Here is a 25685-nt window from a genome sequence, read left to right as displayed (position 1 = left end):
TGAGAGGGAAAAAATTTATTGGTCCTTTAGATTTCCAATGATTGCTTGTATTCTGTTCAGCAAATTCATTCAAATATTACATACAAAGGATATCTTTTCTTCATTTGCAATGTTAGAGCTAGCTTAACATTCAGTGGAAATGTAAGGAATAAAAGCAAAAAAAGATCTTCAAATTATTAGTGAAATACATGATTATTTTTTTCCTATTTCAGCAAAACACTTGCAAAGAACTGGGTTCTGTGCTCAGTACCCATCTTCCACGAAGATGACTCTCGCATACTCTGAGAAGGCACTTGAAATTCCTGGAAGTTGGGATGTCAGGAAGAGGAGGGATCAGCTATCACTTGGATAACAATATGCTCATTTTTAGTAAGTGCAATACTAGTATAAATTCAAACAGCCACAAAGCATTAAGATACAAAAACTTAGCTAGACATGCTAACTAAAGGGCTGCAAAGCTGGAGTACAACAAATCCTTCTTGTCACTGTCACCATTACTCATCATCTCCACCACAGAGGAGCAGGAGTGCTTTCCTGTAGTCCCCAGATGTATCTTTCTGTTAATATAACAGACCAGTCAGCATGAGTCACAACCACAGAAATGTGAAGAAAAGCAGCAGCCAAGGAGGACTCCAACAGATTATACATTTGTCCCACCCACAGGAAATCCACTTGGATGACTCTTCACTCAGGAATGACGCAAGGAAATTCTGTCTCTTATGTTAGAGCTGTATTTACACAGACAAGACTTTCAGAAAAACAAAAAAACCTCTGAAAGCTTTACTAGAACTGAGCTACCCATTGCCTACTAGAATGCATTCATCTGCAAGTACGAAAATCCAGACAAAGGAGAAGCCCAAAGCAGCACCAAAAGCAACAACCTTTAAATGTGCAAAGTGCACCTGCCATCACTTAGAAAGGCCCCAGCCCTGCTCCCTGTAATTCATGGGAAGCTCTGCTACTAGTTCCGCAGGACAGCTGTATGGGCCCAACTGACAGTGTCAAAAGCAACTCCACCCAGCGTAAGTAAAGGAGCATAATGCGAGGAATGATAACAGAAAAATCATAAAAAGCAGCGTTTAAAAATAAAACAGAATACCCCCAAAAAACTCCTAGGAAAAAAAAGCATTGTGGCTTCAACTTTGCAGCAACAGCCGGCTCTGCATTTCTTGCTGGCTCTTTCCCTTCCTGCTCCTTCCCATCCACTCAAAGGAGTTTATGATTCAGACTGATTCCACAGTGAAATGCTTTCCACTTTGAAATGGTGCAAAAGGTTCCACACCACAATCCAAGATTTAAACTTCAGCCTTGTGATAATTCAGACTCCCAACCCCAATATCATTTCTCTGGAGCCAGCACCCTCTCTGAAGCACTGAAAATCAGAAGGAACCCAGACAAGAAAAAGGAAATGAAGCAGTAGCTAAAAATGGTGTATGAGTAATTGTAATGTCAGAAAATCACATCTGCTCTCCTAGTGAACACTGGAAAGAAACCTTCAGCTTTTCCTAAGAAGTGTTCCCCACTTAATTGACTCTATGTGGTACTTCACAAAACTGCAGACCAACCACCACTGCCCTCAGAGTGCCCTGTGTTGTGCAGCTCTACTCACATCCACCCCCTCCCCTAAAAGTAAACAGTGGAAACAATGACATCTCAATCACCCCTGTTTTCCCGGACAACAGAACAGTAATTTTACCTGAATCATATGATGCAGTGATTTTGCAAAATTCTTTCTGAATTCTTTTCTAATATCCAATAGATCAATTTCACTTCTTGAAACCATGACTCTGATCAGGGTATCATCATCAGTGCCAGCCCCCTATGGAGAAAAGTTTAAATAATATTAAACTATGAGTTTGTTCTGGACAGATGCTGTAACAAAACAACAAATACAAACCACCACAGTGCAACATGAAAGCACCAAGTGCAACAAGTGGTGTCACGAAACACTCCTGCATTACATTTCTACTCCAAAACAGAGAATATTTGCGACAGTATCACAAGACATTCACACTGCAATGTGGAGAACAGAGGACTGACCATGCAAGGTGCTCTAATCCCTGGACTTCTATGAAGTGCCATATTGTCAGACCTCTGATGTCATGTTTCATCTCACAGGCCTCAACCATGAGTGACCACATAAATTTAAAATAATCCAGTTCCAAGATCACACAGTAGTATAGCTGACCACCACAATCAGAATCACATGCAAATCACCCTTTCAATATACTCTGAGACTCGGAACTGCAGTCAGTTCTGGAACTGGGTACATAAATCCTAACAATGACTAATACAAAGCATGTAACATCATATAGCAAGACATAGCAGAGCAACTCATTCCACAAATAATCCAGCTGCTTATTATGAAGGCAAACTTCACAAACCTTTTCCAACCACGCAAACATCCTCCACTCTCTTATTCATCTTTATTAGTTTAACCATTTTAAGTTCCTGTGCTGGCAGGCTGTGCCAGACTAACATCCTGATCCCTCCTGCTCAGACAAGTCAGACTCCACACAAGCTGAAGCAATACAAATTTTCACATGCTGACCTGCTAATGCACCTTAAGGAAGGACTTGGCAGAGCCCCCACAATCATCTTTAGCCTAACGTCCAGGGTCACTCAATCCTTCGACTGGATGTAATATTCTTGGATTACATCTAAAAATGCCCTAAAGCTGCTCAAAAGTTATGCCATGAGTCCAGTGGTTTCTGAGTAGGATTTGACATTAGAATCCAGTAAAATCCAAGCTCTGCCCCACCTAATCATGAAAGTAAATTCTACTCATTGTAGAACTTTGTCATGCCAAACTGATAAATTAGAAGTACAAACTCTTCTGTCAAAGTAATAATTGATGAAGATCTTTCTTATCTGAAGTACTTAATGATTTTTATTTATATTTTAAAAAAACCAATTGGGGATCTTACCAGCAGACATTAATCAGGCCCCTCATAATAGAAATGTACAAGATTCTAAAACATACAGGAAAAGATTTTCTATTGCATTCTTTAAATAAAAATTAATAAATAGATAAATACAAAAAAAGTAATACTCCTCATAAAAATATTATGCCAGTATGCTGAGCTGTATTTTCCACCTGAACCTTATTTTACATTGGTATCTATAAAAGCAGTAAAGCAGCTTTTAAAAATTAAGCTATCATTTCATCTCTTTTCACTAATTCTCATGCTGACACCTCATCAACACAATCATCTGGTGACAAACATACTTCAGTGCTTTTCAGCAAGGGGAAGGGAGAAATTCTTCAGGGAAGCTGATAACTTGCCTGAAAACAATAGACTACCTACCTCGGTTTTAATTAATATTAGCAACTGTGAGTTAAAAACACAGTTTTCCCTGCTTATCTCTTCCCATCCAAGGGAAGGCGAAGCCAACAGAAACGCAGCTGTGTCGCTGTTGGGATTCCCCTGCAGAATTTTTTGTAGCTGTTTAAGCCTCTTTCCTTTTTCTCTGATGAGTTTCTTTTCCTTCTCAAAATGGGATGGATAGTCATCAAAACCTGTTTCAAAGCTAACTAGACCTTCAGTCTGTAAATACTCATCTCCAAAACAAAAAGCACTAAATTTGTACAATCTACAATTTAGTTTTCGGTCATATTTACTTCCTCAATATATCCACCACCTAAAAGACACTGTAGCCTTTATTTAGCTGAAGGTGCCCAGTGGATCTAGCCAGATGCTTTCCAATATAACAAGACCCAAGTCCAAAAACAGGTGATGAGACTGATGTTTCCTGTAAAAGATTTATGGTCTGACAAACTTACAATGAACACGAAGTAAAGCTTATGAATTGTTTGGATCCTCTCCCAGATCTGCATTCCCCAAACCTTTTGAAGATGCTTAGCAATACAGTATGCCGTTGGCATTTACAGTGAAATAAAAAATGAAGAACGAGCGAAAGGGAGAGGAATTGTAGCAGGGGGAGATGGAAAGTGAGGTATGGAAAACATGTACATACCTTCATGGAATAATAGAGAGTCTCAGCAAAATAGGCAGGCACGCTTCGGATGCATTTCACTGAAAAAAGGCAAAGGATTGAATTCCTGATTGTTATTCGATACGGGACAATCTTTCACTGTCAAGACAAGGTGTGTGTTACTGGATCATTCTCTCCTGTGTGGACAATTAAGTATACAGCTGTCAGCTAGTCTGTTCCTCTGCTACAACTCTTTGGGTTCTAGGAGTTAGAACGCACCGTATACTTTTAATAGAGAAGAGACTTTGCTAGTCAAATTCTACTCCCAGTTACAAATCTACTATGACGTTGTGCTAAATGATATGCCAGGAATACAAACAAAGGCAGAGTTTTGTCTCACTTTCTCACAGAGGTGCACGTGACTGAACAGAATGCAGTTCACCACCACCCTCCGTCCCACCTCCCCCCCATTCGCCCCATCTATTAAAGGAAGAATAAAGGCTTATTCTCTAAATACAAAAATAGATCCCAGGTGATTAACTTTAAAAAGGTACCATGTTTTCATGCCACTTCCTATAACAACTGCAATTTAAGGAGGCCTGGGAGTAAATGAAGGCAGCCAGTTCTAGATCTGTTAAGACTTAATTACCAACTGCCAAAAGCAGCTTCTCCAGATCACCAGAGGTTTCACGGTCAATGGTCTCTTCAATCTGAAAGCCGGAAATAGTCATGTATTTGTCAAACACTGCAAAACAGAAAGTGCGCTTAGTCACATGTATAGCCAGCATTTCTCCCAGTATCTTCCTCAGTACAGGTTAATGCCATCTGTATCTCATTATCTACAGTTCAAATGCTATTGTCCGCTCATTCTTCCCTGTGTCTTATTTTAAATACCTATTTCCTACCAGATTGCTACTATACAACGCATACCTGTACCTGATGAGGAACAAGCCCATGCACCAGTACGTGCTGGGGGTCAATCAGCTGGAAAGCAGCTTTGCAGAAAAGGAGCTGGGGGTCCTGGTGGGCACCAGACTGAACATGAGGCAGCCGTGTGCCCTTGTAGTAAAGAAGACAAATGGTATCCTAGGAGGAATGTTGCCAGCAGGTCGAGGGAGGTGATCCTTTCCCATCTACTCAGCACTGGTGAGGCCACACCTGGAGTGCAGGGTCCAGTTCTGGGCTCCCCAGTAAAAAAAGAGATATGTAACCGAAGCGAGTGCAGTGAAGGGCCACTAAGATGATTAAGGGACTGGAGCATCTCTCCTAAGAGGAAAGGCTGAGAGAGCCAGGACTGTTCAGCCTAGAGAAGGCTCAAGGGGGAGTCTCATCAATGTGTACAAATATGTAAAGGGAAGGTATAAAGAAGATGGACCCAGGCTCTTGTCAGTGATGCCCAGTGCCAGGACAAGAGGCAAAGGGCACAGGAGGTTCTGTCTGAACATCAGGAAACACTTTTTTTCTGTGTGGGTACTGGCACAGGTTGCCCAGGGAGGTTGTTGAGTCCCTCAAGATGTGCAAAAGCCACCTGGACATGGTCCTGGGCAGCCTGCTCTAGGGTAGCCCTGCTCAAGCAGGGTTGGACAAGATGACCTCCAGAGGTCCCTTCCAACCTCAGCCGTTCCGTGATTCTGTGCACACATCCAGTGAGAGGGTGCAGGGAGAAGAGGGAAAGGGAAAGAAGGGAAGTTTTAGGAAATAATCAGCTTTTTTCCCAGGGTGCAGCTATCATTTAGCCTGAACCCAAGATCTTGTCTACACTGGGCTACTACATCCAATTAACTTCACACAAACTGGTCTATTGGCAGTCTATTGAAGTCTGTGTTCATGAATATCCGTAAGACCTGAGTGTTCTATGAAATCTTACATTTCTATCACACTACGTAAATGTTGGGTGCACACAAAAAAACTTTAGGATTACTTTAATGCAAATAATGGTAAAAACACTAAACAGTAAAACCACAAATCAAATTACCATTGAAAACCCAAATGAATCCAAAGATTCAAAAAGGAAAACAAAAAGATTGGAGAACCAAAAAAACTTTCTGGTCATTATTTCGAATGGCCTAAACAGTTTGGTAAAACAGACTTATGAACGGGTAAGGAGCAGGGGAAAAAATTATTGTCTCTATTAACAGCTAATAAAGTATGCACCTATAAAAGGGTTGATCTTTTCAGGGCTGGATCTCCATCAGATTATGATGACTCATAACAGATTCTCAGCATCACTTCTATTGTCATGACCTCTTTCAAAAGGGAAATATAAAAACAATAAATAAGCATCTAGAAAGAAACACCCCAGCTGTCCCTTGGATCTATTGCACCACTCCTTCAAGCAGGAGATCACCACTGCTGGGGGGAACTGAATTACAGGAAACAAAATTAAACTTATTAAGTAGAGGGAAGAGGTGATTAAAGACAAATACGGTACCAGAAACAACTTTTCTACCATTTCTACCACCAGGTGGGTAATACTGAGACTTCAGGCAGAAGTTTTCAAGCACAGAAGAACCATACTACCTACCCCTCCTTAAATGGGAAACACTTCGGGTTCCCAAGATGGTGATGAACTTCTCTTCATCTGTTCCCCATTTCAGCTCCCCAGCTCTAAACAAAACCTGTTGTAAATTCAAGAGATCAAAACAGCAGCATTTGTTATGTGTCCACATAGCCTGCTGAAAAGCGCTATTTGTCTCACTCTAAGGAGCATTAAACTTACTAACAAGCTATAGCTGGAGGCAAAAAAAATGAAATAAAATTGCCAAGTACTGAACTGACTTTAGAAAAAAAAAAATGATAAATTCTGAAATTGACTGTGAAAGCATTTACATGAGTAATACTGCTTAAGGCCCTAAAATTGACTGTGCGCATAGTCCCTTTCATAAGCCTGAAGTTTTCTGAAACTCTGATAATAATGGATTTTATCTCCTGTCCCAATACTGTTTTTTCTGCTTTTTTTTTTTCCTTACTCTTTTTCAAATCAGATTAGCAAAACTTTACGAAATGATGACTCTCATCAATGGCAGAACCATGCTAACTTGGCCCAAGAGGAAGTTTTCCAAAAATGAGGGGAAGATGGATTTAGAAACTCTCAGAAACAGGATTTGCAAGCTGCTAAATTCTTAGTCATATGGAACAAGATTTTAATCATTTAATTGTTTTAGCACATTCATGGCTCTTCAGGCAAGTCTTTCTTCAATGCAGACCATGACAGGCCATTAGCAGCATTTAGGAAAGTAAAGCACTTCTAAAAGTTGGAATAAGCAACAGGAGGGAGAAAATGAGAAAGAAAATAAATTCAGAAAATTAAATTAGTTCTTTTTCCTGACACTCAGAAGCTTTTTTCCAAATAGTGTGCTAAACACCATGCAAGGAGGAAGGTTTGTACATATTGTAGTATATAGTATTTTTTCTCCCTCCTCAGTGAGCAGAGGACAGGCAAACAGGTTACCACCTATATTCAGGCAACCAAATATTTCTCAGAGAAATCCCCACAAACAAATCTGCTGCATAGCAATGCTGTTGGCCAGCTGCCCATACTGTAAAACCTGAATGGGATGTTATGAATTTCCTGCTTCTCCTACAATCCTATTCAAAACACATTTGTGAATGCTGCATGCTCTTTTAATATTAAAAAGTAGAGAGTACAAAAGAGTGGGGTAAAAAAAAAAAGCTATTAAGGCATTGCAAGGATATTTAGTTCAAATAATATACGCTAAGCTCTTCAAATTAATACCAGTACTCTTCATCCAGTAGCAAATGTGAAGTCCCAGCATAGCATTTAGAAACACTAGGAATGCATTTCTTTAGGAATACTAAAAGTTGTAAATGGCATTTTATGTGAGCTCTAAGTGTCTACCTGCCTTGCCACTGTGCAATACCCAAAATGTACATCAATTGCATAACTTGAAAAAGTGATATTCACAAAATCTCTTCCAAAAAGTTAAACTTTCTCCTTCAGGCACTCTCAGAAAAGCCTTGCAACTTCCCTGCATATTCATACTATCTCTTAGAATTAATGTTTAGTAATGATAGACCCCCCAAAATTAAAAATCACCACTGAGCAAAAAGGTTGCCCTCTAATACATCAAATCCTTCCCAGAATATCATATTAAGCAAGAGAAACATTGGGGAGCCAAAAATAGTCTTACACTTGCACAGTCACATATCTCAATTCTGACCATCTGTACCTGACAATAATAGTTAGAAAATTCTCTGAATCTGTTCCAGCTATGTTACATGTTGAATGTAAAGGTATCAATACAGAGAAATGTGACAGAACACTTCTCTGTTTGGGTCCCAGCTCAAGCCAAATGTACATAACAAACCACAGCAACCATTTAGGAAACCAGGACTTTTTCAACATTTAGATATGGTGCCTCCTAAATTCAGATGCTCATTTAAACTCAATTAAAGAGGCCAAAAGGAATCTATCTACCAAGGCCTGTGGTTCATAGGTTTCCTCAATTATGTAAACCTAGCTAAAGGCAAGACTGACATAATTTCATGAAGCAGTCTAGTTCACGATTCAAACATTTGCCTCACTAATTTTCAAGCTCCAATTTCCACAGGACTAATTTTAATAGCAGGAGAACAATACTTTCTGAATTTACATGGCAAAGGATAGGCCCGTGCCAGTAAAATACATTTTGTCAGTCTGTCTCTCCATCTTGGCCCGCTACCAGGAGAATGTTTTATTGATTTGGTATTCTACTTTTCCTCCTTGCCACCTTGAACAATTCATATATTTTCTTTCATCTCAACCGACAATTTATGAGAGGAAAATGTCTAGCCCAGCGTTATCTGAAATAACGAAGAAACATGCATTAAATGAGTTCTGTAACCAAATCACTGAAATATTGACCACCGCTACAACTAATAACAAATCCAAAAGCATCCAGCAAGAGACTGCATCAAGGATACCAATTAACTGGTGGTTTTCCTTTTGCTGTCTAGAGCACAGGCTTAGTGATCAGTGACAACGTTATGGACAATACTTGCAAAGAGCAATATGCGAGTCCCTAGAAACGCTTTAAAGACAATTCTTAGACTGTCATCTGGTTACAGTAAAGCAGAGTACTTGATATATTTTCTCTTTTTAGTATTTCACCCTCTGTGGAGGCATGCCTCACTGAATAGCATTAACATCTCACTATGACACACATGACACATGATATGAAAGGATTGAATTCAGAGAGAAGTTCAAGTCAGATATTAAGGAATGAACTGTTAACATCTCTGAGTTTTCCAGCAGCGGGTCTCTCAGCATCACAAAGCCTCAGTAATCTTAACTCTCTCTTCCAGTGATCCAATTACTGTTCCATTCATGCACCTCATTAAGTAGAAAGCAAAACAAGACATGCTTTACACTGAAATGTGAAAGTGCCAAAAATCTTAATCCCAATGTTTCAGGTTTTGACACTTTTGTCCAGAATGTATAAAAGCACAGGAAAACGTATTAAGAAACACACACAGAGAACCTTAACAATTTCCCTCTCACATTTGAATTCTAGCTGCATAGTCTCTTTGCAAGACAACTTGTAGAAATGCCCCAAAAACCAAGTCATTCACCCACCTGGGCATCCTGCTCAACAAGACCCTCATCAACTCTGCCGTCAGGATCTCTATTTGCCTGAAGAGAATTTTTAAAAGTTGTTAAACTGAAGAATCAAAAGCTGAATCAAAAAACAACTTATCTGTTATATCGAGCCTGTAAAAGTTACTGCGAGAAGTCAACCTCTAATGCATCTTCTCCAAAATCACCTTATTTTTCCCCTTCTGCTCGCATGTGTCTTCTTGAAATAAATGTTCTCTTCTTCTATTGCCTTCAAAACCCCACGTAGCAGGCATTCTGCTATACCCATAAGCATCACAGAAGCTTGTCAATTCAGTGATGTGGAAATGACCCATAACAGAGCTCAAGACTGACCCCGGAAGTCAGGGGAAGTGACTCAGTTTCAGAAGCAATCCTGCCTATTACCAGGTCTTTTCAGAATCCCAGCTTAGTCAGCAGAAAGTGACAAGCGTACATCAGACAGGAAAACAAAAGTGAAAATCATACACATATGTCTGAACACAAAGAGATGCTGACCTGCAGCAGGACCACCAGCAGTCTCTGAAAATAGCCTGATGTTTCTCCTGTGATCTTATCCTCCAAGTTGGCCTCATACTCTGCAAAACAGCAATACCCATTTACCACCTTACAGACTTCCTCACTATTTTGAGGAGAAAGCAAGGAAAATCAAAAAGTTAATTTGACTCACAGCTTGTAGAATCACTTATCAGAAACAGCTTTACCAACTAGGTCATATTCTGCTTTCACTTATAACCTATTATCTTAAAAGAGGTGAAAAGATAGCATTTCACACCTAGTATCAGGAGCAGGTTCCTCAAAATATTTTGAAATACAGGGTGACATGCATAGATTCAGCTCTTAAAGGAACTAAAGAGCATGCAGATCTGGAGTTATGCTAAAATATGGCAGTCTCACAACTGTACAGTCTCACAACTGTACAACAACTGTGAGCCCAGAAAAGTCTAGTACTAATAAATTTTGCCCTTGGAGACTCTAAGTTTTGCCTCAGACTTTAAGACATGAGAATTTCTTGTGTGGCAGGAATCTGCATAGAGGTAAAAGAAATATGTTTTAATTCAAACACTGCCTTAAAAAAAAACAACCCCACAATCACAGGGTAAAAGCACATACTCCTGCGGACAACCAAAAAGCTGCACCTGCTTTAGCACAAATGCATTTGAACAGAAGACTGAGCAGAAGGAGAAAAAAAAAAAAAAAAAAAAAAAAAAAAAAAAATCACTTCTGGTTTTTTACGTGATACCAGTTTTCTAGTTTCCAATTACTAAAAATCCCCTTTCAAAGGGATGAAAATAACGGGTGAAAGAAATGCATTTGAATTAATTCTAACTATAAAGTACAGATCACCATAACCTGCAGTCATAGCCCTGAAACAAAAACTATTTTAGTTTACAATCCAAACTCTAGTTTCTCTCAATATGAAGTTTTGCAACACAACAGAATGAAATCCCACTTATTGCACACACCCATCAGATCACAGATAGACCTTATTTGAAAGATGAGCTACAATCATATTAAGAGAACTGAACGGAGACCCAAGAACTTTATTTTATGCAGAACTTTACCTTGCAGATAAACCTGTTTAATATTCCGCACTTCCGCAGGTGTTCTGGAGGCAAGAATTTCAGTCAACACTTTCTCATTGGTTCCTGCTCCCTGCAGGGGTGCAAGTATAAATCAGCTGATAGAATAACAAAAGGAAAACAAGAATTCCCTTTGACATTCAAAAGCAAGCATCAACTTATACACTTGGACCAAATAAAGAAAAATTATTTTCTTCTTTCTGGTATATTGTGGCGGTTTGAGAAAGAATTTCTTCCAGTTCCAGTTTGATTGTTTTCAAAACCAACCCAACACTTAATAAAGGCTCACTGCTGCAGGACTCAGATGAGCCCTTCCATGTTCAAGCACACCCAAATATGCCTCAGTTCTTCACTATTACAGTCAATGACATCAACGTAAGTGAATAAATAGAGTAACAGGTTCCATCTTAGCTCTAGTTTATATACTGCCTTCATCAGCCAGTACACAGATAAACATAGAGCCACCAGGCAATGATCTTTACCCTTCCATGAACTGTACTATGTTAAACGCACCCTCTCTTCCACTGCAAACACACACATTTTACAATAGAATTGCTAACCCAGATAGTTAAAGGTGCTGCACTCTAATTACAGCAGGCACAACAGGCACTCTTCACTTTTACAAGTATGAAATTTACAAAAGTCAAGCCAGTATCTTGTTTCCACAAGTCTGAGTCTACTTTGCCTGTAAGAATAAGCCATTGCTCTTTACGCTTCCAAAGAAGTCATTTCACAAAAGCAACACTGAAATACAATACTGTGTATTTTTTGCTTCAGTGTGTTATTTATAACCTTTCCTGTAAGGAAAATCCAAATACTAACTGCATACAAAGATATCCAAAATACAAATCTGCCAGGCTGCATGTAATCATTTTCAAAATACAGACTGCTTCAAGAACATGCCTGCTCAGGAAGTGAGGCAGGCACAGTTATATCAGTTCTAATCTAAGTGGCAGCAGTGACGACTGCTTAGACAACGGCTTAGACAAGTGTACTCTTCACTGGGTAAAAAACTGACTGAATGGACAAGCCCAGAGGGTTGTGGTGAACGGAGTTAAATCCGGTTGGCGGCGGGTCACAAGTGGTGTTCCCCAGGGCTCAGTATTGGGGCCAGTTCTGTTTAATATCTTTATTAATGATCTGGATGAGGGGATCCTCAGTAAGTCTGCAGATGACACCAAGCTGGGAGGGAGGGCTGATCTGCTCAAGGGTAGGAAGGCTCTACAGAGAGGTCTGGACAGGCTGGATCGATGGGCCGAGGCCAATCGTAGGAGGTTCAACAAGGCCAAGTGCTGGGTCCTGCACTTGGGTCACAACAACCCCATGCAGGGCTACAGGCTTGGGGAAGAGTAGCTGGAAAGCTGCCCAGCAGAAAAAGACCTGGGTGTGCTGGTCGACAGCCAACTGAGTATGAGCCAGCAGTGTGTCCAGGTGGCCAAGAAGGCCAACGGCATCCTGGCCTGTATCAGAAATAGTGTGGCCAGCAGGAGCAGGGAAGTGATTGTTCCCCTGTACTGGGCACTGGTGAGGCCGCACCTCGAGTACTGTGTTCAGTTTTGGGCCCCTCACTACAGGAAAGACATTGAGGTGCTGGAGCGTGTCCAGAGAAGGGCAACGAAGCTGGTGAGGGGCCTGGAGCACAAGTCTTACGAGGAGCGGCTGAGGGAACTGGGGTTGTTTAGCCTGGAGAAAAAGAGGCTGAGGGAAGACCTTACCGCCTTCTACAACTACCTGAAAGGTGGTTGTAGTGAGGTGGGTACTGGTCTCTTCTATCAAGTAACTAGTGATAGGACGAGAGGAAATGGCCTCAAGTTGTGCCAGGGGAGGTATAGATTGGATAGTAGGAAAAATTTCTTTACTGAAAGGGTTGTCAGGCATTGGAACAGGCTGCCCAGGGAAGTGGTGGAGTCACCATCCCTGGAGGTATTCAAAAAGCATGTAAACAAGGCACTTCAGGACATGGTTTAGTGGGCATGGTTGATGGTTGGACTCGATCTTAAAGGTCTTTTCCAACCTAAATGATTCTATGAACTGATAGTACAATCTTCAGCACAGACTTCATGCTCTTAGCTGAGTTATCTTGCACTGAAGTCTATGCTATCACACCTTCTTTACTGTTGTTACCCACCTTAGCTGAATTGCAGCTAGTATCAACATCTTTTCCTGTGCAGACACATTCTCTGAAATCCCCTGATCTCGTGTTTAATACCATTTTTTGTGACAAGAACAAAACCACTCCTGTTTCACTATCTCTTATTTTCCCTCCTACACCCATCTGTTCCATCATTTCCCTGTCAGTCTTTGACTCCTAAGTCAACAAGAGGAGCTTGGGAATACATTTTTTCCTTTTAGTCAGCAAGGCCTTTATCAGCTTCTTTTATCAGGTGCCATCTTCCCTTCCCCCACTGCATATAAAGACATTACAGAAAATTTCCAGGATTAAAGTTTCTGTTATCTGAGATACTATTTGCTGGGTCATGGGTTCATGAGCACTAGCTTGCACAGTTACTAAAGCCTACATATTAACCAGTTGGTCATCAAGGCTCTTGGGAGTTTACGTGTGAGCGTCACCCAACCAAGCACTACCTGACGCTAGTCAAGTTCAATGTCCTCTACTTTAATCAACAGGTTCTGTGAATAATCCAAGGACATCCAATTCTTGAATTTCCACATGCTGATGGTATCAGACAGGTGTGGCGGGGAGGGGGGGATAGGACCACATGGAAGAAAACACACTAAAATATCTACACATACAGATTGTAAATTGTTTGTCTACCTGGGCTTCTCAGAAAGGCACTAAATGCATTCAGCTAAAGAGAAATGTTAGAAAGGTAACACCGACAGGGCTATCAACTCTTGCCTCTGTATTACTGCAGGCAACTTTTAGAACACGTTCAATAATACAGATAATACCCGCTCATAATTTTGGTGGGCACCAGTTTACACAAGTACGCTAGCCCATCAATTTTGGAGTTGCACTGTAATCCATCAGGGGCAAAACACTCTCTAGCTTAAATAATAGTCAAAAAGAGACATACAAATAACACCACACTTGCATGAAATACCCTGAACTACTTTGCAGCCCATGCATACAGCTGTAGAGCTATAAAACCTAGGCTGCTCACAGCAGAAAAATCTAGTGTCCACTGGACTTCACCACTGCACTTTAGCAGCAAAAAGAATTTAAAAGCAACATGCACATCTATTCATTGTATTTAAATCAGAAAGAACAAGTCTTATGCTATGTAGATTTTAGTCTGCATCTACAGCAAAACTGTTCTCTTAAGATTACATAGTTTCTCATGAAAATAATTTCACATAAAACATATACAGACTAGATTTCTGAACTACCTCTAATGCGTTATTAGGATGAATAAGAAATCAGGCAAAACCATGGCGTTAGCAATAACAGCAGGTGTTAGCATAACATTCATAATTTAAAAAAAAAAAAAAGGGGGGAAAAAAAAAAGGCTCTTCTATTAGCATTCCCTTTACCAACCAGAAGTTCATTCCTAAAAAAAAACCAAAAGAGCAACAAACATTTCATACAATGTATTAATTACTTTCCCTCACTCCTCTTACCTTGATAGCGTGCTTCAGTGCATGAGCATCAAAAATATATGTTGGTCTCATCAAAGATACCATCAATGTTTCAAATTTGCCGGTAAGTTCCGATTTCAGGTCATCTACAAGATCCTAATGCAGAACAAACAGTGCTGTAATGAACAAGGACTAACCATTCAAAATGGATGCATGTGTGTCTGCAAGCTAGAAGACTCTGGACATACAACAAAAAGCACAAGGGACAGGGCTCTCTGTTTTAATTGGTACCTGAACTGAAACAAATGTAGCCAAATAAGGCAGAAGAAAACGATATATGGGCATTTGGAAAACCTGAAGCATACTGCAATTATTTCCCCCCCCCCCCCCCCCCACTCCAAGACAGAAATTCTCTAAAAGCTAGGTGTTCACTGCACTTGCTATTTTAAACAAAGGTTACCCAGCCAGAATATTAAAGGATCCAACAATGCTGGAAGAAAGAAACAAGCCATCTTTGCTTTGAACTCACTTATGGCTTTATCTACCAATATATTTGGTTTTGCTCTCTCCTATGCTATTAGGCCGCTATATTTCTTCCACAGTTTCTAGCTCTAGAAAATTCTTTTCCTGCTATCACCTTACATTGCAGACCTTGCATCAAAATATTTGATAACTCCTTCCATAGCAAGAATAAGATCAATACTAAAAGCACACTAACAGGAAACTATAGGAGCTTTTGCGCAAAAACCCATCTAAAACATATTGGACCAAAATACAGAAAAAGGAAGTAACTTCCTTGTGCTAACCTAAAAGGAATATTCTAACCTAGCCAGCAATTAAGGACATCACAGCATGGGGAGAGGGGGAGACAGAAGCAAAACTAGATTTTCTTCGAAGGAACATTTTACAGGGAGTGTGATGAATGTGCCTCACAGTTTTAAGTAATCATCACAGGCCACATTCAGCTCATTTCTAGAGGTATTTTTCTTCTTCTCACCCTGCCAAATAAGGTTTTAAAGGCAGATGCAATTTCTTGACGCTGAGCATTGTTTCTGCTGGTAAGGATCTTCAGAACAGTTTCTTCATCAGTCCCTGAAGTTAGAAAGAACAAAGAGTTACAAACACTCTAAAAAACAAACACCAGTGGCACAAACTCAAAAGGCAATGAAAGATGTTTTGAAAATAAGTCTACTGATAAACAGCAGAAGCATTTAAATAACAAATGTCACCGTACTCCAAAGCTGAGCCACCAGGTTTGGTGTTCTGCTGGTGCAAAAATATGACTGGAGGACCTATGTGTTGTTTGTTCTCCATTAGTGCTCTGTTCCAGACACTGCTCGTAGCACCCCAGGCATCAGCTATAACATTTAGTCACAGTCTGTATTCTACATAGGAGCCTTGCCTTTGAGCTCACCAAGGGATCTGCTTTGAATAAACAATCTGCTGACTCCCAGCAAAACTCAGTCCAACCCCAAACACCCCAGAGTACAGAAGTGTGGAGCTATTATCCATTTTATATACGATAGTTTGCAAGGTGGCCCTCACAGCACAGCACCTTACTAGCCCTACTGAATTTGCCAATAGGTTGAGGTGTATCACATTTCCCTTCTTCCCTTCCTTCTGCTTCCTCTGGCAGGCAGCTTCAAAGAAAGTAGCAAATTAGGATTTGTTCTCACACAGAAGTTTTGGGGCAGAAAGCTACAGTGTGAGTTTACAGACCACTTGTTAGTCTACATTCATGCTGTGTGCTTGTATTCTTTGCTCACAGTAACTCTAATGTGCTTATGCACTTCCAGACCGAGGGGGCTGTCACACATTTTCCAAGCACAGAGCTTCTACTATACTGTCATAATTCTCCACAGTTGTCGCCTGTAAATCCACAGTCTAGTGTACTGCGCAGTAAAACTTTGTGTGCAGAAAAGCCTGTGGAGTACCAATTTTTAATGGAGAATGTGCACGCCACCTTTTTTCCCTTATGCTAACCTAAAAATAAACATCCTCGAGAGCAGCACAGTCAAAACTAGGACACGCCCAGACTCATGCAGTCCTGCAGTTGTCATTCCATGGCATGTAGACGCACGCCCTACCCAAACCTGCTAATATAAAAAAAAGGAGTTCAGAAAGGATATTTTCGAAGGACTGAGAGCCCTTTCCTTTTCATAAAATAAATTATTCTTACCCATTCCCTTCATGGCCTTACGAAGGGCTTCTGCATCAGCTCTGGCATCAAAAGGAGAGAAGGCTGTCACGGTGCCTCTTGTGTACTAGAGGGGGAAAAAGGGGTAGGGGGAAAGGGAAAAGGGCATGAAATAGATGATAGCATCTTTCAGTTCCCCATACACGAGCTCGACTAAATTTGAATCCGCAATCCAAAAGATGATAGCATTTTTCTTGCAATTGTCCGACTACACAGCAATCTGTCCGTGTTTTAAACACAGCTCACTCAAAAGGTACTACTATGGTTTTACTCAGCAGCACACCAGCTAAGGTCAGGTATATTTACATAATGGTAGTTTGCAGGATTGATATTTACAACACTGGAGCCTGAATACAGGAAAATTACTAAGAAATTATCATTTAAGTAATTTGGGAAATTAATTGCACAAATCACATACACTAGAAAAGCTGCACAAAGATCCAAGACACGTTTGGAAATAAGAGCTTCCTCTCCTGAAGAAAAACCTGCTGGAGCTCACAACCAGTATCACACTGATTTTTTTTTCCCATCACATTGCAAATGAGACCTACTGAACTTTGCAATGGCTTTCAATTTTTCATCATGTTCCTTTTGACATAAGCAACTTTTTTCTCAAGTGACTCAGCTACATTTCTCATAGTTGTTTACAGCTAAAAAGAAATAACAGCTCAAACATAAGGATAAAAGATCAGCCCGTCCAAAACACAAAAATAATTCCACTAGGTTTCCATGGAACATGGCTCTTCAGGGACTTTCTCTTCAGGTCAAACACAAAAGGATATTCATCACCCTTATGGAACAGTCTTGCCTATATTTAAACATGACAGTTCAAGAACCTATATGCGTATAGCACAGTAGTTAATTTATAAACTATAAAAGTCAAGCAATGGCCAAAAGGGGAAACAGCTGGGGTTTGGGAATAGGGAAGTTCTTCTAACAGCTGAAGAAGGGAAATTTCTTGTAAGCATCGCTGTACAAAAGTACCAATCAGTACAGGCAGGACATTTTTCCACTCTCAAGAAAAAGCATGAAAGAAAGTGCCAAGACACCTACTGAGACTGGCACCAGATTATTACACAGACAGCACAGCCACCTGGCCTCTGCGATACAGCCTTTCCCTCAAGTTAGCAATTTCAGCCACACAGTGCTTTGGTTTCAAGTCAATGGACTCATCCAAGACAGGTCAGCCAAAAGAGCACAGACAGAAAAGAACAGGCGAGCACTAACCAGAAACTGCCCTGAAGCACTGCTGCCTCTCAGGCCACTTGTGTGTTATTGCCATCAGAGACTCCCTACCCCTCCCACTGCAGAAGCAATAATGAGTTATGTTTACCTCCGCCGTATTTCAGCAAATCAGAACACAAAGTATCATGGTGTTTAATAGCAACAACAAACTTCTTTCTCGCTGATGCTTTCCAATATCCAGCATACTTCAGAGGCATGGCAATTCCCCTGAAGCATTCTGCTTTTCCCATTACAAGCAAATTTTTAGGCACTACTTCAAATTTAGGCACAGCAATATGTACTTATTGTCATTCTCCTAGCTAATTCCAAAGGCTATCATGAAAAACTCTCAAAGATTTGGGACTCAATTTTATAAATTGAATTTAATTTGGTAAAACAGATAAAGACTGAAAAGCCTCTGTATTCCTCCTCCTCCCTTATTACCACACCAGGCAGCACGGGGTTATTTAAAAGTGTATTTCCTGCTATTTTGTTTCATATCATCTTAACATAACTAATATTATAAAACTACCACAATTCTCCTCTGGAAATGACTAAAGGTAAACAGGTCTCGGAGGAAACAATTATTGATCTTTGAGTTAAAGTTTTAATTTGCTTATCTTGTTATAAGCAAGTGGAATTCCCCTTCACAATTCCTAAGTCTTATGACAACAACCCAACATTCCTCTGTGGCTGTTTTAGACAACATATGTGTGAACACTAAAAGCTAGATTAAATCCATCTCTGCATCATCCTTCTCATTTTTGTTAACTAAGAAGAATCCTTCCATAACTCTCTTCCAAAGCACAGTGTGAAAAGCCTCAACACAGTCTAAGCTTGATGAACAGTTCCTGAAATTCTTCTGGTGCACCTGTAGTCCGAAAGAGTTTTCTTGATGTCTTCTCACCATTTGCATTCCAGGCATTCCCTTCTGATGCACAGTGTTTACTGGATTTTGGCTACCTACCTGCCACAATCACCCTCAGTCAGTACTTGAGCTGCACCTAGCTTGCAAACCAGAAATATCGCTGCAGCTCTGCCATCTAGCATAATAAAAATCCATGTCACCTGGGTACCACAAAGACAGCAGCTATAACAGCAAAATCTCCAGTTACATCTGCTCCCCTTGATACTATATGCTGGTGCAAATAGAGCACAACCACAGCAGAGGCTGTTAGTATAAGACAGGCTTGGATACAGCTTTGCAGACCCGAGTCCAATCTACAGTCTAACTGCCTTCAGAAGCCACATGCGGGCAGATGTGATACAGACAATAGCTGGCCCATCACTGGGAAAGCGTCGAGCCATCCTTAACTTTCACATCAGAAACCTACTCGCCTAGCTCTTCAGAGCACTGCAGCGTGGCCTGGCAATCGGGGTATGGCAGGAAATACTCAGGCATACCATCTTAACAACCACAAATCTGTGTAGAACACCCCACTGCCCAGAAGCACCCTGATTAGTTACTCCAGTCCCAGTTTCTCATTTGCAAAGTCAATGGACAATGGCAGAAAGCTCTGCAGTGATAACAAACCCAGTCCATGGAGGGAAGAGCACTCTCCTCCTTCCCAAACATGGCACCTTTTGGCCAGAGAAAGAGAAGGCAAGCACCTGTCTTAAACCACCATCACAGCCTGAACCACTGAAGTCAACTTTCAGTCACGCAGAATCTGCAATAGGAGCTATGAACCAGACATTTCTACCAAAATAATAGATGCATACAAAAGAGTTTCTGACAAAAGCCAGACACTCATTTATCAGGCAACTCAGCTAGTTTAAGTAGAGTTTAAACAAACTGGTTCTTGCAGATGGATCACAGCATCACAACTGCTACGCCATCCTGACCTAATATGAAAACAGTAAACTGAAAGACAACTATTTATTTACAAACTTAATAACTTTTTTTAGAGGTAAACAAATTATCTTATTTTTAGTATCTCTAAGAATGTTCTTTGTCATTTATGCAGACAGATACACAATAACACTACAGGCTCATAGGTCATTTTTATTTTGGTTATTAAGTTTCCCACTCAGTAGAACCCAAAGCACATCAATGGAAAGAAGAACACAAATAGTCCTTGATAATAAATCCTTTTGTAATCTGGAGCGATTCCCTTACTAAATAGCAACACCCTACACTTAGCAGTAAAATATAAAAGAGAAGCACAACACGCAAGACCTCAATAGAAAGAGGATCACAAGATTGTAACACCCAAAACCTACACAGTCTCTTCTTTCTACATTCCCCAATACACTATTGTTAAGCAATCAGGTGTAGTGCAAGTACAGTTTGTGATTACAGACTAGAAATAAAACAGCAGCTTCCACTTTCTCCAGACACCTACCAGTGAGACCAACGAAACCCACAGATACATACAAATACAGATACATACATACAAAATTAGTATGAAGAGGAAAGGGGGGGGGGGGGAGGAGAACAAACAAACCAAAAACCAAACACAACTTCAAAACAAGAGATGATCTTGCTTTAGAATTTATGCCCCTCCAAATGAGGAGATTCACATTCTCTGTTATTTTTGTTTATTCTGCTCTAGCAAAAGTTTGCAGAAGGAGAAGATACAATCTCATCAGGCAAGATGTTTCTAACCAGCACCTCAGAGCTACATTAACTTCTCCCAAGAGATAACTTCACTTCACAATTTGATGCCGCGTGGCCACATATCCTGGCAACAGCATTATCTGTAAGATCAACAATAGCCACTTAGTGAGGTTCCTTTTAATTTTTCCCACCAAGCACACAAAAAAATCTCCCACCCACAAGATCCCATGTTTAGCCACTGTTAAAAACAAAGCATTCATTATCAGCAAACAAAAGACCACACTTGAACCGATTCAGACTTCTTCCCAGCTACCCTTGCCCTATACCCACTCACAGCAAGTTCCTACCGCTCAGACTTCCCATAGAGGAAGAGCTACCCCCTTTCACAATGCTGCTCTGCAGCAACAAAAGTAGCACCTCATCAATTTGCCACTGGAAAGCCCAGTGTCTGGCACAGAGAAGGTGGTATGTGGCTTTTTTTTTTTTTTTTTTTTTTTTTTTTTTTTTTTAAAGCAGCCACCTGTTTACAAGATGGCACAGGAAAACAGTGGAGTGGTAAGAACAGAAATGGAAATATTTTCCAGCACACAGGTTGACAAACAGAGAAGGTATGTTTTTTTCAGAAGACAGAAAAGAGCCCAGAAGGTCACGTGCTAGAATAAATGAAAGACTGCCTTAAGATTTCTTACACAAGAATAGCCATCTTGCAGATAAAGCAGAACACAGTGTTCACTGGTAAACTGAAAACCTTTGTGGCCGTTGAAGACCACACAGAGATGCCAGTTCAAACTGTGCTTTAAAGCTAACATCATGTAAGAAATATATAATTGTTTCATGACATCCTTACCGAAATTTCAAGGGCAGTAGGATGCAAATTACATTGTGAGTGGATGAATATAGGTGCAGAGCTGATGCAAATGCACAACCATAAAGATGTCTCTACAAAACACCTCTCTAAGTTTAGTATCACTTCAGGTTGTTCACTTAAATAGAGGGAGTCAGCTCTGGTCAGCAGACTATATTCACATCTGCCCCACTAAATTTAAACGCCTGACAAAAAACGGAATTACACAACATCTGTGCTGAACTCTGAGTCAGTACACCATGGAGATACCAAAGATAGGGAGGAGAGAAAGAAAAAAACAGAAAAAAAAAAAGAGAAAGAGAGGGGGTGAGAGAGAAGGAGAAGAGAAAAGCAAGCAACAGCAATGTAGGAACCAATGCAGGAACATCTGCAAAAACACACAAAGAACCTGTCCTCACAAGTAACCTCAGCGAAGCCAAAGAGCTGCTTAGGACCCAATTCTGAAAAAGCATTTGTACTTTGGAATGCGAGACATAATCCTCTGAAGCACTACTGGAGTTGGCAGTACTATTCCTGTGCTCCAAGTCACACGTGCACATTGGCAGAACAGGAACTCCAGATATAGCACACAGCAGCCACACCTTCACCAGCACAAGCAATCCTTTCCTGGCATTTTACAAATGGATACAGAAAACACTCCCAACTTCACATTCAGGGAAAAATTTGGGAGTAGCAAACCAAAACAGATCAGTCCACAGCATGCAAGCAGAAAATGGCGTTGTTCCTTTCTTTCCCGATTTCCAAATCAGCAAACATAGGGTAGCTTTTCCAAGGCAGCTTGTTCATCGAGGAGGAAGAGATCCTACCATGTGCATCTATGCATTAACAAAGACCACCACACATATAGACGTGTGAAAAAAGGCAGCTTATTAGGACAGCAGTGTTCCTCCAAAGAAAGCAGATAAACGCAGGCATGGAAAGACCAGGCTGCACAGCACATTACGGCATGCTGTAGTTTTCCCTCAAAATGAATGAATGAACCTTTTTGTCCTGGACATGGATCACACAAAATCCCCCAGGTCTTTGGGGGGGGGGGGCGGAGTAGGGAAATCTTCCCATAACTGAGCAAGAACAAATACTTCAGTAACCAAGACTCCAAAGATAACTTACCTTCTTCAAAGGTTTTACTCTTCAGTGATGTATCTAGACTAAATTGGACTTCAGTACACTGTGCTGTGCAGCCTTTGTGAACTCTGAACCTTTGGATGTACATATAAATAACTGCTGTCAACTGACACTCAACATTTCATGATTGATAGGCATTTTCATTTCTTAGCATTACTTCACGGTGCAACAAAATTTAGAACAGACACCTGCCATGAGCAGCAGAGCCTACTCTTCAACTTTTTTTTTATTTTATTTTTATAAAATGCTTTACAGGCTACAAAGCTTTAACACTCCCAGTCTTTCGTGGCTGCATTATCGCCCAGGCAAAGAATACTACTGGAGCGGAAAACAGCCCTCTGAACATGGAAATGGGAGGACAAGGCCTACCTAGTACAAGACCTCATCACTCCAATGACTTCAACCTACCACCATCCACCACAGTTAGTAACCCAACCCCAAGTGTTACCTCAGGCAGTAGAAAATTCTACACGAAGACAAGAGTAACTGGTTTGCACTAGTGAAGAATGAAATATTCCTTCTACAAAGATCAAGAATTAAAGTTTGTGTCTCTGTGGAACACACAAGAGAATTGCAAATTTCCATGCTTTCACTAAATGGAATTTGCCCTAAGCCTATAAGCAATGCTACATATACCATAATAAAAGGCTGTCCAAGTAGATCTGTCTGGTCAGATGCCCTGCACTGGCATGGGTAGGGGTCTCTCTTTTCCTATGATGCATCCTACAAACCAGGCCTGATGTTTAAAGAAAGAAAAATCCACTCTTCAGCCCTCAAAAAAAAAAAACAAAACCCAAACTTTAAGGATTTAGTGGAATACTATTAAAAATAAAAACTTTTTTTTTTTAAATGAAGTACTCTTTCTTTCTTTTAAAGCTCAATCCAGACAGAATATGAGTAAGTATTCACAGGAGTGTTAAAACACCACTGATCATTCCACTCATTGTTAAAATAATGAAACTACTACAGCATTAGTGTGCAATTACCCCGACCTTTGTGAAGGCGCTCATACCACTTGATGGCTTTCACTTCCTACAGCAGTACAAAGCCCATAAATAAGCCATTAAATTCTTATTTTACTTTCCAGAGCATATGCATTTGATGCAACTATAGAAACAAACGCTGGAGTCAGCTCTGTTTTCCAAGCCTTCGTCCAGGCTCAAACCACAGCGACCCAAGGGCTGCAAAGGAAAAAAAAAAAAAAAAGTACCAGACGAAGCACTACACCATAGCTACAAGGCTTCCAGAAAAATTCAAGTCAGAAATGAGAAACCTGGGGATGGTTCTACCGAGCCCCGAGCCTCCACGGGACACAGCCACGGCAGTATTTTTTTTCTCCTTCCTCCTCCAGTGGAAGGAGCCTCCACCCAAGCACTATATAAACACACCGTACCGAAAACTTGGCCAAATTAGTGGAAACTGGCGGAAAAAAAAAGTTGTCCCTGACGCGCGCCTCACATGATGAGCTGCTTTCCCCGTCCCCCTCCCCTCCGCGTCTCCCCAGGCTTGGGGATGGGTTGATTTAAGGCAGACCGAAAAATAAATCACTGAGGAGTAAAAGTAAAGAGACGGACAAGACAAGGGTGTCCCGGGACCGCCGGCGGCCGGGCAGGGACGAGGCGGCCGTTAGCCCCTCGCGGCGGCCGTTAGCCCCTCGCGGCGGCCGTTAGCCCCTCGCGGCGGCCGTTAGCCCCTCGCGGCGGCCGTTAGCCCCTCGCGGCGGCCGCCTCACCTTCGCCATCTCTGGGATCCGCCGAGTCGGGGCTGAGTCCGAGTCTGCAAAGAGAGACGCGACAGTGAGTGCCCGCCCGGCCCGGCACCCTCGCCTCGCCTCGCCTCCCCTCCCGGCGCCCCTCGCTGCCGGGCAGCGCCCTCACCGCAAGCCGGTCCGCCGAGCCGCCGCCGCCCAGAGCTACCGGGAGCACTGACTAAGGCGGGAGGGAGGGGGCCCCGCCGCTGCTTGCCTCACCGGGGGCCGGGCCAGGCCCCACCCCGGGCGGGCGGCGAGCCACGGCCGCCTCCCCGTGGGCCGCCGGCGGCTTCATCCCGCAAGGCCCCCGGGGCTTCGAGGCCCTGCCGGGCCAGGCAGTACCCGGGCCGACCTCCTCCTCGCTGGCTACTGCAGCGGCACCTTCACATAGAGAGCCTCCAACAGCTGCTCCAGCCCCCTCTTGATGAAATCTCAATTAAGAATCAGTTGCCATTAATCTGAAGAGACTCATAGCCCATCACTAAAGGACAAGGCTGTACTGAATTTTAAAGCAGGCGTTTTATTAGCTGGCCTAAGTTAGCTTCCAAGTAAGCTAGGTTAGCAAAATAAGCACAGCGTTGGAACAGAATGCAAGGGCTGTAGTTCTAGCCTATCAGTACGGCAAGCATTTTGGGTGATGATACTTTTTACTTCTCAACATCTTACAGCAGGACCATGTCACTGGCCCGGGTATAATGAAGATCTATCCAGTTTAGGAGAGCAATGAGGATGCAGTCTGCATGGCTGTTCAAGGAGCATTGTCATCTGTAACACTGAAGACTTGCTCCCTCACCCATACAAATGCAATCCAGCTGTGTGTCAGATGAAAGAAGGAAAAGAGACTGCAACACAAATGGAATTTAGTGTCTTTGCCAAAATAAAACATGAACATAATCTCACTATGTGAGCATTTTAACATGTAACGGTCACTTCTGCCTTCAAGTGAGTTGTGTTTACCTCAAAAACCACAGAAATGCAGATCGTGGTGTAAATTTAAATATTTTGTCCAACATTTCTTGTTGCCCTAAAAAAATGCACATACAGTTCAGCAAAAACATGAGATCCACCCAGCTGGCTTCCTTTGCAGGACCGAGGATCAAATGGTTTGCTAAAATGGCCTGATTTACTTATTAAAGTCTAATTTGAATCTAATCCATTGAAGTGGCATTCCACACACGCTCAAAGAAGGGAATAGGGAGCTGCTCATAAATGCCCATAGAAATGCACATATGGATTAGATGTAGAATAACAATATTTAAGAAAACAGGGGTTATGAAATGGTTTAAAAAGTAGTGGTCGACATTCAAACGGG

At 41.4% G+C, this 25685-nt stretch overlaps 1 protein-coding gene across 2 annotated transcripts; it reads right to left on the bottom strand.

Moving 5' to 3' along the window:
* Window positions 1–24646, bottom strand: ANXA5 (annexin A5). 2 transcript variants are annotated; one of them, XM_030005952.2, is made up of 13 exons: window positions 24460–24646; window positions 24356–24399; window positions 16832–16916; window positions 15650–15744; window positions 14695–14808; window positions 11095–11185; window positions 10028–10107; window positions 9512–9568; window positions 6461–6554; window positions 4586–4681; window positions 3979–4037; window positions 1697–1819; window positions 1–557 (listed from the first exon to the last, which is right to left on the bottom strand). In XM_030005952.2, exons 2-13 carry the CDS (start codon window positions 24362–24364, stop codon window positions 495–497), a joined length of 966 nt encoding a protein of 321 aa, XP_029861812.1. In that variant the 5' UTR covers window positions 24365–24399; window positions 24460–24646; the 3' UTR covers window positions 1–494. The 2 variants fall into 2 exon arrangements, with proteins under 2 accessions (XP_029861812.1, XP_029861754.1); XM_030005894.2 differs by having other exon boundaries at window positions 24501–24645.
* Window positions 24647–25685: the final 1039 nt, after the last annotated feature.

Source organism: Aquila chrysaetos, chromosome 1 (genome assembly GCF_900496995.4).
Source record: "Aquila chrysaetos chrysaetos chromosome 1, bAquChr1.4, whole genome shotgun sequence".
In the NCBI taxonomy this organism is placed as follows: Eukaryota; Metazoa; Chordata; class Aves; order Accipitriformes; family Accipitridae; genus Aquila; species Aquila chrysaetos.
This window is presented reverse-complemented; position numbering and strand designations above follow the sequence as displayed.